This window comes from Pristis pectinata, chromosome 28, assembly GCF_009764475.1.
Source record: "Pristis pectinata isolate sPriPec2 chromosome 28, sPriPec2.1.pri, whole genome shotgun sequence".
Lineage (NCBI taxonomy): Eukaryota > Metazoa > Chordata > Chondrichthyes > Rhinopristiformes > Pristidae > Pristis > Pristis pectinata.
In genome coordinates this window covers 5,046,479-5,059,832 of record NC_067432.1, presented here as the reverse complement: position 1 = coordinate 5,059,832, position 13,354 = coordinate 5,046,479, and the positions used below count along the sequence as shown (strand labels likewise).

Sequence of the window (13,354 nt, the reverse complement as noted above, 5' to 3'; positions counted from 1 at the left end):
TCTGCAACTGTGACATCCTTCCCAATGTCCAGTGGCCAGAACTGGGCACAATATTCCAACTGGAACAGAACCACTGTGAACTGAAGCATCTATCTTAGCTTCTTCAGAGTAGTGTGATATATGTGACCTTGTATAAAGACTCGATACAACCCATTTATAATGCAAATACTTTATTATCAACAAGTGACTTATCTTGTTGTTTTACTGGTATGTTAGCTTTTTTGTCTTGGTACTAATAGTACGGCAGAACTATACACCAAACCTAGGCTTCCCTCCTATTTTTGGTGTATAATTTATCTGGTGTTGAATAAGTATATATAAACCAAAGTGCATTTTCCTGTTGTGTTCTGTATTCATACACATTGCACCATACATAAATAATTACAATGTAAAAATGACTCCATATTTACAAGTATAATATATAATTCATATAATATATAAAACTTTATATTAAATCTAGGTAAATGATATTTGGAATAGTCTGGTCTTTCTTTAATATAGGATTTCATTCCTGGAGGTTGACTGTTATCTGTTGTTAAGCATTATTTCCAGCCAGCAGGGACAAGATGTTATGAACTGTCTTGAATAGCAAGGACCCCAGCCTTTTGCAAAGCTGATTCGAACACTGTTTGGGTCATAAGGCCCATCTGCATAGTCAGTATCTGAAGCTTGCTGCAAAAGGCAAGATTTTTCATAGTCAAAAACTTTTATTGAGTATCCTGGCATTACTTTCCGAACAATTAGAGTCCGAGAATTGGGAATGTCCAGCGTTGGGGAATTGACAAAGATGGGATGCTCGCTCCGATTGTAGGCCCACACCCCATCCGGCTCTTTGCTCAGCAAGATCCCATAGCCAATTTTACTTCGAGTCCTTTTGACTGTCTCACTCCTGTTATCCAGGGCCAAGTGTCCGAGGCAGAAGCCGTTCCCATGAGGTAGGTCATAGAATATACTGACAGACTGTTCATAAACTGTGTAGAGGCGTCCAACCCTGGTCCGGTGCTCCCAGTAAGCCACAATACACCAGTGGCTCTGCTTCATTGTGTCAGGTGAGAGGCTGGCATCTACAAAGAAAAGAAGAAAGACATCAGGGCATCGAAGGTCACATTATCTACGCAAGTGACTCAATGTCAACTTGGTAACCAAAAGCAAACTTGTATTTCTATATTGCCTTTAACATCCCTTTCAGTTTTTTGCAAGTGATGATGTATTTGAAAGGTAGTTATAATTAAGGAAACATATCAGCCAATTAGGGCAGCAAGCTCTTCATTAACAGCAACATGATAAGGACTGCTGATGATCGAGGGATAAATACTGGCCAGGACAGGAAGGATAACCCTGTTCTGCTATGAAATATTGCTGAAGGATGTTTTATATTTCCCTGAGAATTCAGCCAGAACCTCTGTTTAACACTTTATCCAAAATACAGTATCTCAAACACTTCAGTATTGTCACCTTAACTCAAGCCGAGAACTTTGTGATCAAGCCTCTGGAGTAGAACTTGAACACACAACCTTCCATTTCAGGAGGTGAGAGCCTCCACCCGAGCTGTGGTGGAATAAAGCACTTGTTCCTTCAACACTGGCCTTCCCTGCTACACTACTGCCAATCCAACACCAGTGTTCTAGCAGAGCTCCACTTCACATGTACTATGAGCAATAGCTAGTAGCCCAACTGAGGATTCTGTTCACTCATACTAGTGTGGAGGAAGTTTACTGAGCTGTGTAACCTCAGGCTCGGGTACGTTGGATTGAGTCGGTGGAAGGTGTTGGAAATGGACAGACCATCACAGAACCACTGCTATGTACAATGTTAAATTGACTTAGGGCTGAATGGTTTACTCCCATGCTGTAATATTTCAATGAAATGGACACAAAAAAGGGCCTTGTCTTCTGTGTCTCAGTTGGTACTACTCGGGACTGAATCACAACTGAGCTCAAGATTCCCTCCACAGACTTGAATGGGAATCCAGGTCGACACTCCCAGTGCAGTATCAAGGGAGCGCTGCATAGTGAAGGTGCTACCTTTCAGATGAGAGGCTTGACAGTTCTCTCCCCACCCCGGGTGATCGTCCTAGTGGAGGAATCTCCAGTGTCCTGACTAACATCTATCCTCCCTCCGTCATTCTCAAGCAGATCAGTTGGCTATTATCACACAGCTGTTTGCAGGAGTTTCCCGTGTTGATTGGCTGCTGCATTTCCTGAATTACAGAAGTGACTACACTTCACTGACAGAAAAGCACTTGGGGACATCTGGAAGCTGTGAACAAAACTACACAGTCTCTCCTTTAATTCAATTCATCATACTCAGCTTTGCTATTCAACTGGGGCAGTGTAATTGTACATTTATATAAATAATATTACTTATTTCCAAATAGCTGTCAATTCCATTCATATATAAGCTTGTAGGACAACATTCAACACTCATAGCTGCCAACTACATTACCGCTTCTTCACCTGTTGTCAGATTCTGACCAATGTTGGAACTGTCTGCTGCAAACACTTAGAATGAAAACTCTGTATGTAAACAGTTGGGCTGTAACGTGCATTTACAGATTGTGGTCAGGGTGTGGTGCTGTGGAGTGAAACTCTGAAGTCTCCCGATTCAACCAACATTGTGTATCTATTCACTGCTAAACAAATGAAACAGTTTCAACCGACTTGGGCAATTTACTAACATCTTTCAATGAATTGCAAAGCTTGTGTTGCATCCCATTCTTGACTATCGCAACCGTGTCACGTTTGGAGGAAATAAGTTCTTTGCTGCAGATGGGACTGCATCTCCAGAAATGCAAGGTGTTTGTAGACTTGAAAAGATTCATCAAATATCATCTATTGGGAGGGCTGGGTTTTGCCTCTACATTCCCACAGATGAGTAATCAACACATATGCCCTCTGTGTATAAGACTGCAAGAAAAAGTAGTAGGAGTGGTTCTTACGGCCCTCTGAGTCTGGGCCACCATTCATTAAAATCCTGGCTGATCTACTTCACTGCCAGTTTCCAGCACCATCTCCATAGTCTTTATTCCCTTAATAGTCAGAATCTATCAATCTGTGTTCTGACTGAATACAATGACTGAGCCTTCATGGCTGCTTGGTTCACCATCCTCTGATCGAAGAAAGTTCTCATATGTTGTCACCCAACATTCTGGAATGCCTTCAATCAGAAGATGGTGCTTGCTATGGTTAAGAAGAAATCACAGAGCCATTTATTAACCAACAATATTAACTGAAATGAGTAATATGCAGTCAAAGTTCAGCCTCAGGCAGAGCAGATTTGAGGGACTAATTAGTTTGCTTTGATGTTTCATCTTTAGCTATGGTTGTATGAACTACTAGACCATAACTTTGCAACCCATCCGAGCACTGAATGGACCAGCTCCCTTATCTTACAGCTACACTAAGGCTCTTTGGACTTCAACTGGAGTGATCCTGTAAAATCCCAGCATGTGAATGAAGGCTGTGTTTTTCTCCAAACCTGCCCCACAGTGCAAACTCAGAACACAGAATGGACATCAGAAGTGATTGATCCAGGATCTGTGCCTGTTCCCCAGCGAACTAAACGCAAGTGGCACTTGGACACCCACATCACTTGGGTGAATCCCTCATCCGTCTCTCTTCCTCCAATGCACCACCAGACTTTGTATTGAAATATGGTTTTATGATGAGATCAGTAGCACTTACAGTGATCCCACTGAAAAGACTACAGATTTCATCGGCATCTGCAGCAGAATCTGGGAGTCACTAGATGTAGGGTTGACAAGTTAACAATGCTTTACAAGAAATGTATTCTATATTAATGTGTATTTGATTAAATGTGGTTTCTCCTATATTGCTTTTATATCGATTGACTTGGCCTTGTGACGACACTGGAGTAACTTTGACATTAATATGCTCTACAATTAAAACTCAAATGCTAGTTGATCTTGAGCTCACAATATGAATTGATATCATAAACTAAGTGACTACAAACCTTCCAACTACAATCTCTTCTTTTCACAGATACCTTTACTATTTTAGTTCCTTTTGCATACATGAAAGAGAAGGAAGTTAGAATAACAGAATTAAATAGCACAGGGAGAAGCCATTTGCAATATCCAGTCTATGCCAGGAATCCAACACTTTCTTCATTTAACCTTGGCTATGCACTCCCCAGGTATGGATTGCCAGCTCCCAAGCCCAAAAGGCTCCATGGAACAGGCAATGACTGCATGAAGTACAGAGTTCTGGTAGCACTGCACTGCCCCAAATACAGAACAAGCATGACTGCATGAGGTACAGAGGACTGGTACCCCAAACTCTGGATGAGTTAATACAGAAGAGTTCACCTCTTACATGTTTGCAAGGCTGATCCACTCTTGGGAAGTTTTTTTGCCACAATGAAGCATCATGGACTTATGCAGCCACGATCTTATTCAATAGGTTCGAAGGGCTGAATGGCCTTCTGAGTTCCAATCCCTGGACAGCCCATTAGATGTCATAGTTGCTGATATGGGCAAGTTGAACAGGTCCTGGTTCAGATCGAGTCCTTAAGGCCAATTGGTTGAGGACACATTATTTATAAGATAGATAAGGTATCTTTATTAGTCACATGTACATCGAAACACACAGTGAAATGCATCTTTTGTGTTGAGTGTTCTGGGGGCAGCCCACAAGTGTCGCCACGCTTCCGGCACCAACATAGCATGCCCACAACTTCCTAACCCGTAGGTCTTTGGAATGTGGGAGGAAACCGGAGCACCCAGAGGAAACCCACGCAGACACAGGGAGAACATACAAACCCCTCACAGACAGCGGCGGGAATTGAACCCGGGTTGCTGGCGCTGTAATAGCGTTACGCTAACCACTACACTACTGTACCTGCCTATATTTGCTCTATAAATGGGTATAGGATGTTACCTTGTGCCAAGTACACATCTCAGTACACCAGGTAGACCTGCTAGCATTGCAATGCCCACTCTAAGCAGGCTGAGGCAATTATTTTATGCCTTGTTCTCAACAAAGACAGGAGATTAAAGTCACTGAACTATGAAGGAGAGATTTTGTGCGTCTATTTACTTCCTCCAGACACAGCCCAACTATTAGCCATATTATCTAGTCAAGGTTTTATCAACAGTGCATTACCCAGCCTGTCTTTCAGGAATATCACAGGTTATTTTAAGTACAACACAATGAGCTGTTTTCAAAGCAAATACTAAAAACCCTTCAGTGCACAAGATCCAAAAACAACTAAAAAAGCTGGTTCAGTGAGGAATCTTGCCCCAGACATTCAGATAACTCACTGCTTCTTCATCAGTGCACTGGGACCACTGGAATAGACAGAGGGGTATTGGTTCAATATGCCATCTAAAAACCCCATCCTTCCCCTAGTAGTACGATAAAAGCAGCCTGTAAGATGCTCTCATATCCTTGGGGGAGAGGGCCTTGACTCCACCCCAATAACTCCCAACTCAAAAGTGAAACGAACCGAACCATTAAAACTACTCAGTAACAAAGAAACCATCCCACCCTCATCTCCCCAAGGACTCTGAATCCCACTCAAGTTGCAGCTCCTAGGCAGGGCTTTACAGTTATTGCAAAGATGCAGCAGAACACTGCAGGGAAAAATATTAAGGACTGTAAGCATTCAACTAAAGCCAGGTTCTGGAGAGGCTGTTAAACACTGTGTAAAGCATGTAATTAATGAGAATCAAGCCGCCACAGATATATCCCACTCCCCCCATCACACACCCACCAAGTCACTTAAAAGCAGACTAAGCACACAGAGCTGCATTGACTTGCTTAAACTGTCTGTATACACACACACACACACACACACACACACGAGTTATGTCCCACAGGCTGTATCTGGGCATCAGCCGTGAGCAGTAAGACAGGGGTGGGGGAGGGAGTTCTGAGCCGGCATGTCTCCGAGGCTGTGTTCAGCTCTCTGACAACTTATCAGCAGACAGTGCCCTCTCGACCTCCCTCTCCTCATGCCATCAGCTCTGATTAACTCACACTGCGGTGATGCCATTATTTCCCTTCAATACACACGCTGCTATGATGGGTCTAAAGCCAGCCTCCTGTTTTTGAGTGGAACTGCCTCCCTGATGTGCTTCTTGCCATGACAGTGCACTCCCCCTTCTCTCAATCCTTCACCCCGTCCATCTCTAAGACCTTCCATCCTCTCCTTTCACCTCCCATGTCAAACCTTGACCATCACCTTTCGCCATGACCACAATTCTCCATCAAAGCAAATAGTGTTGATGTGTTGAACACAAACTGTGAATCTCTCCACGTCATACACCCACAGTACCCAGAACCCACTGGCCCAGAACAGCCACCCTATCTGAATAACCCACGTTAGCAGCTACATACCACCAGGTCTGCAGAAGTAACTCTCCTCTTCTTCCTGAGAGGGTAGATGGACGAGAGCTTGGCAGGGGGCAAGGGGAAACGAGCTCTGGAGAATTTTATGGCCTGCTCTGAAGCAAGCCTTTCTTCTCATGGCTCTTTAAAATTGTTTCCAAGTTTCATTAACGAAGGAGTTTAAAAAAGTACATGCTCTGCTCTCTTCTGTTGTAGTTAACCCTTAAATACCTCCCAAATCCACAACAGCTACATCAAGGAGGTCAAGATGAAAAGGCACGGGGAACACCATTCCCTGCAAGCTCTCCAGTCTCCTCAAGTTGCACACCATCCTGATTTGGAAATATATTGCTGGTGCCTCATCTGAGGTACGTCTAAATTCTGGAACTCTCAACCCAACAGCACTATGAGAGCACCTATACCAGAAGGACTGCAACAGTCCCAGAAGGCAGTTCACCTTTACCTCCTTAGGTTAATTAGGGATAGGCAATAAATGCTGGCCTTGTTATCTCTTAATAAATAAAAATGGAGCACCCAGTATCCGCTAACCCACTACCACCCTCAACAGAAGTCCTCAACTACCCTCAATAGAAGTCAGCAGATTTTTTTGTTGTTTATTCTGCATTGTCTGCTCTGAATCTGGAAGCAATGTTTGGTGTGGGGAACTCCTACAGTGGAACGTTTCTCCAGGAGCAGGTCCCTGCCATTGGCCCACTGTGGTCCTAAACAGCAGGCACTGGTGGATTATTTTACTGTGGGACAGCCTACAACTGGTGAGCTGGATTCACCTCACACTGGAGCACTGCAGGAGGGTTGGTAATCAACGGGGACAGAGTTAAGGTAATTGGCGAAGGAGACAGAAGGGAGAGGAGGAGGCTTTCTTGATACCATGGCAAATTGTTGTGATCTCGAATGCATTATCTCAAAGGAAAGGGATAAACATTTGAATGGGAGTAATCTACAGAGATAGGAAGGGGAAAACATGCACAGGATTTAGACACAAAGGAGACCACAGATGCTAGAAATCTGGAGCAACACACACAAAATGCTGGAGGAACTCTGCAGGTCAGGCAGCATCTGTGGAGGGAAATGAACAATTGACATTGGGACGGCTCTCAGAAGAGCTGGAGAAGAAAGGGCCAAATCACCTCTTTCTGTGTTAGAACATTCTATGATTCAACGCACTCTTCCCAGTAGGAATCTTGGATGATGGAATTAATAGAACCATAGAACAATACGGCACAATACAGGCCCTTCGGCCCACCAGGTTGTGCTGCCCTTCAAACCACACCTAAGACTACCTAACCCCTTCCTCCCACATATCCCTCTATCTTAAATTCCTCCATATGCTTATCTAACAATCTCTTGAACTTGTCCAATGTATCAGCCTCCACCACTACCCCAGGCAGCACATTCCATGCACCAACCACTCTCTGGGTGAAAAACCTCCCTCTGACATCACCCTTGAACTTCCCACCCAATACCTTAAAGCCACGTCCTCGTTTTGAGCATTGGCGCCCTGGCAAAGAGGCGCTGGCTGTCCACTCCATCTATTCCTCTCAATATCTTGTATACCTCTATCATGTCTCCCCTCATCCTCCTTCTCTCCAATGAGAACAGCCCTAGCTCCTTTAGTCTCTCCTCATAATCCACACTCTCTAATCCAGGCAGCATCCTGGTAAATCTCCTCTGTGCCCTTTCCAACGCCTCCACATCCTTCCTATAATGAGGTGACCAGAACTGGACACAGTACTCTTAAGTGTGGCCTAACCAGAGTTTTGTAAAGCTGCATCATCACTTTGCAGCTCTTAAACTCGATCCCCCAATTTATGAAAGCTAACATTCCATAAGCTTTCTTAACTACCCTATCCACCTGCAAGGCAACTTTCAGTGATCTGTGGATATGAACCCCCAGATCCCTCTGCTCCTCTACACTGCCCAGAATCCTGCCATTTACCTTGTACTCCGCCTTGGAGTTTGTCCTTACAAAGTGTACTACCTCACACTTCTCTGGATTGAACTCCATCTGCCACTTGTCAGCCCAGCTCTGCATCCTATCAATATCCCTCTGCAAGCTTCGACAGCCCTCCACACTATCCACAACACCACCGATCTTTGTGTCATCTGCAAACTTGCTAACCCAGCCTTCCACCCCCTCATCTAAGTCATTAATAAATATCACAAAAAGTAAAGGTCCCAGAACCGATCCCTGCGGGACACCACTAGTCACAGCCCTCCAATCCGAATGCACTCCCTCCACCACAACCCTCTGCTTTCTACAGGCAAGCCAATTTTTAATCCACACGGCCAAGCTTCCCTGGATCCCTTGGCCTCTAACCTTCTGAAGAAGCCTACCATGCAGACATAGCCTGGACTTCTCTGCTTTTGCCAGCTGAACAGAGATTCTTGCTGGAAAGAGTGTGTTGAATCAACGAATGAGAATCAGAGCATCAGGGTCCATAGCCCTTCAAGCCTACACCAGCTCTTCCAGAGCACTGTAGTTAGGCCTGCTGCTTTTCTCTGGTTCTCCTCCTAATATTTGTGTTATTTCCCTGTACCCAAGCTAATTAAAAGGCAATAGACAAGATGCCCCTGAGGCAGCTTAGCCTGGCTATTGATGTTTATACTGAACACCTCAACAGAGCTCTTCTTTGGATCCACCGAAGAGACATTGAATGACCTACTCACTGGAAAGCATTGAAAAGGGACCCACCACATGTGACCTTTTCTTCTTGGAATGGGGGAGAAACACCGGAGAGTAAATGCCTTAGCAACCATTGTGTAGTGATGTCAACACAGGGTGATCTCTCCACCTTCCCCCGCTCCCATTCCCCACCTCTACCCATCCCATGTCAAGATCTATCCCACGGTGTCTTCAGAAACAAAACAGTCTATTGTTGAGCTGCTCACGTTCAACAATTCAGCATATTTTTATGTACTAAAAACCAAGCTATGCAAATAACAAACCAGAAACCAAGCACTTAATAAGCACAAGTTATCAGATAGCCAGAATGGGAAACTTTGAAGACGACTGCAGCTGTCTCACTGGCTGGTGCCCTGGGGTCTGGATGGCTTCATTCCTCTGACCCCTCCTTATCTGTGACTGGATTCCCCAACAGTTATGTGACTGCTGATTGACGAGAGTTCAACGTTCCTTGCTTCAGTACTTCCATCAACTGATAACTGGACCCAGGAATTTCTAAGCATCAGTCGGGAGCTGGAAGTCAGTCAGACTAGCCCTAGTAATAGCCACCAGCCCAAATAAGTGCACAAACTGAGCAGGTGGTGCCTGTAGGTTGTAACTCAGGGTTTAACATTTAGTGACTACTCCCAAATCATACAGAAGTTTGAATACATGCAACAGATAAAAAAAAATTCTTTTTCTTTAAGGAGCACCTTGTATATAAATAGCACTTTTAATGTGGCAAGACATCTAAATGCACTTTAAAGGAGCCATTAACAAAACCCTAACCACCCTCCACACAAAGCTACAGGACAAAACACTGGGACACAGAGTTTGAGGAGAGAGAGGAGACGCTTAGAGAGCAAATTCTTGTGCAATGAGTGCTTAAATTCCCCCAAAACCATCAAGGTACCTGGTATGATCATGCCAAAGGAAGGGGAGACGGATGCTTGTTAAATCAAACCTGTGTCAGCAATGGATGGAATTCCCGGTCAGCCTCAGAAGGTCCTAAATTTAAAGATTTGAGTAAATAATCTAGGTTGACAATCCTGAGGGAGTGCTGCACTGCAAATGGGATGTTAAAACTGAGCCAGTGCCTGCCCTCCAAGGAGGCTCTAAAATGATCCCACAGCACTACTACAAAGACAAACTAGGGAATTATCCTCAAAATCTGGGGCAAGAACTATCCTTCAATCAACAGCATTTTTAACACACACTCAACATTTCAGGAACAGTTTCTTCCCCTTCTTCATCAGATTTCTGAATAGTCCACGAACCCATGAACACTACCTCGTTATTCCTCTTTTGCACTACTTATTTATTTTTGTAACTTATTGTAATTTTTACATCTTGCACTGTACTGCTGCCGCAAAACAACAAATTTCACGTCATATGTCAGTGATAATAGACCTGATTCTGAAAATTCAATGTTCATTTTAATGTTACAGCTCGTGGATTCTTTCTGTGCTTTCTAATTAGATCTCTGCTTTGGGATGTCAAGAGCTGTAGCAGTGGCACCTCCTACACTGCTACTCATCCTCAGCAATACTGTGATCTGAGCCCCTGGGTGCCCACGTCTAACAGCTGCTATCCAGAGGCCTGACTGAATGCTTATTGATATTCAGGGATGGATGCCAAGAAAGGAAAGCTAAAGCCCAAACCTCTGGCTTACCATCTTTCCCATTACAGTAACCAAGCTTTTAACATGCATTCTGGATCTGACTGCTCCGAAAACACTTGGGCCCTTGGGTGGCTGGGTGCTGCAGCACACTGGTTGCTTTTGTGTTTTGCCCAGATCACAATTTTTTTTAAAAAAAACATTACTTACTTGTCCACAAAACGTGGACCTCATTGACAAGATCAGCCCTCCATAACTGGCCCTTGAACGAACAACTTTCTGGATGCTTTTAGAGAGTAATTTAAGAGTCAACTATACTGCTTCTAAAGTTACGCACAGACCAGACAGGTTTAGAAAAGCAGATTTCCTTTCCCAGAGAACAATATTGAACCAGTTGGGTTTTTAAATGAGTCATGGTCACCATTACTAGAGTTTGCTTTTTAATTTCAGATTTATTTAATTATGTGGTGGGATTTGAACCCAGTTTATCAATAAACCAGGATTATAATCCATTAATTTAACCACTATGTCACTGTATCCCAGAACAGACCATCAAATCTGTTCTAACCACATTGCCATGAAATCACTCCCATTCCGAGCACCTCACAGATGTGTTTACACCTCAGTACTAGAGGCGAGAGGGCGAAAGTTTAAAGGAGATGTGCAGAGCAAGTTTTTTTTTCCCACACATATACACAGAGTGGTGGGTGCCTGGAGCGGGCTGCTGGGGTAGTGGAGGAAGCAGATGCGACAGTGACATTTGAAGCTGTTAGACACACGAATATGCAGGGAATGGTATTGGTATTTTATTGGTATTGGTTTATTATTGTCACTTGTACCGAGGTACAGTGAAAAGCTTGTCTTACAAACCGATTGTACAGGTCAATTCATTACACAGTGCAGTTACATTGAGTTAGTACAGAGTGCATTGAAGTAGTACAGGTAAAAACAATAACAGTACAGAGCAAAGTGTCACAGCTACAGAGAAAGTGCAGTGCAATAAGGTGCAAGGTCACAACAAGGTAGATTGTGAGGTCAGAGTCCATCTCATTGTATAAGGGAACCGTCCAATAGTCTTATCACAGTGGGGTAGAAGCTGTCCTTAAGTCTGGTGGTACGTGCCCTCAGGCTCCTGTATCTTCTACCTGATGGAAGAGGAGAGAAGAGAGAATGTCCTGGGTGGGTGGGGTCTTTGATTATGCTGGCTGCTACATCAAGACAATGAGAGGTAAAGACAGAGTCCAAGGAGGGGAGGCTGGTGTCCGTGATGCCCTGGGCTGCATCCACAACTCTCTGCAGCTATGCAGGAGGGATATGGATCACGTACAGGCAGAAGAGATTTAGTTTGGCTTCATGTTTAGTGCAGACATCGTGGGCTGAAGGGCCTGCTCCTGTGCTGTATTGTTCTATGCTCTCTCCAATTGAATTTTAAAACAGTTCAAATAGAAATGACCATTTTGTGCACAGATAGTTAAAGTTCACTTAAGGGAAAGCTACATAAGAAAGATAGACAGTTCTTTCCCACCTACATTGGTTCAAAATTCTCCAAGTATTGTACAATACGTGAAACACAATTGTTGTAGGAAACATGAGGGAGAAGGTTTCGAAGAGTACGACAAGTCGAGATGAAACAGGGAGAGGCTCATGTGCAACATGGAGTGTGGGATCATGACTTCCCAAGTACCAATGAATGCTTTCTGAAAGAACATTTGTATTTTGCCATCTCCCTCTGTTCTTCCCTGCCTCGCAGGCAATGACCCACTCAACTCAACACGCAACTAAATCACCAGATAGAGCATGCTGTGAATGCTCAGCAAGTTAGGTAGTGCATGTGGACAGAGAAAAAGTGTTAACCTTCAGGTCAACAATTCTCATCAGTACTGGAAAGTGTGAGAGACATGGCACGTTTTAAAGTGCAGACGAAGATGGAAAGTAGAGGAAGGAATAAAAGGCAAGGCCAGTGATAGGATGAAAGCAGGAGAGACCAAATGACAAGAGCAGAACGGTACATTACACTCTTCAGGATCTGATGAACAGAAACATTTCAGACACTGATTCTGCTAAAACACACAAAAAGTGGGAGGAATTCAGTGGGTTAGGCAGCATTGCATCACGAGTCCAGATGAAGGGTCTCAACCTGAAACATTGACTGTCTATTTTCCTCCACGGATGTTGCCTGACCCACTGAGTTCCTCCAGCAGTTTGTGTGTTGCTCCAGATTTGAGCATCTGCAGAATCTTGTGTCCTCACTGATTCTGCTATTCCCCTTGGTTCTTCCTCTAGACTCATTTTTGTTTCTTTATTTTTGGTCGCATTACCTACCAGTATTTACCCATTTGGTGAATAGTCATCAACTTGAAATGTTGACTCTGTTCCTCTTTCCACAGATGTTTCCTGATCCGAGTTTTACCAGCATTTCAAGTTTTATTTCACTTTTTAGCACCTGCAGTATTTGGATTTTGTAAATCACTAAACACTTGCTCAACGGATGTGTTATGGGGGAGAAAAAGGTACACATTCTTGTATATTTGCATGTAAGTGAATCACAAGTATAAATGATGCCATGATCATTACACATATGATGCAAGAACATTCGTTGTTAATCTGCAATGAACTCCTGAAGTTCTTAGTGCCTCCTAGAAATTATGATGGATTGTACCTACCACCTCTAAAAAGTCTAGTTCACAGTCCACCTCCAAATAC

General features: G+C 43.8%; 1 protein-coding gene across 1 annotated transcript in view; it reads right to left on the bottom strand.

Annotated features, from left to right (window-relative positions):
• Positions 1-204: 204 nt before the first annotated feature.
• smad6b (SMAD family member 6b) overlaps positions 205-13,354 on the bottom strand; it is a 60,101-nt gene continuing 46,951 nt past the window's right edge. Inside the window, exon 4 of the mRNA XM_052040525.1 lies at positions 205-1,064. Within this exon, the coding sequence (XP_051896485.1) occupies positions 526-1,064 (539 nt within the window). The 3' untranslated portion in view covers positions 205-525. The remainder of the gene's footprint in view (positions 1,065-13,354) is intronic.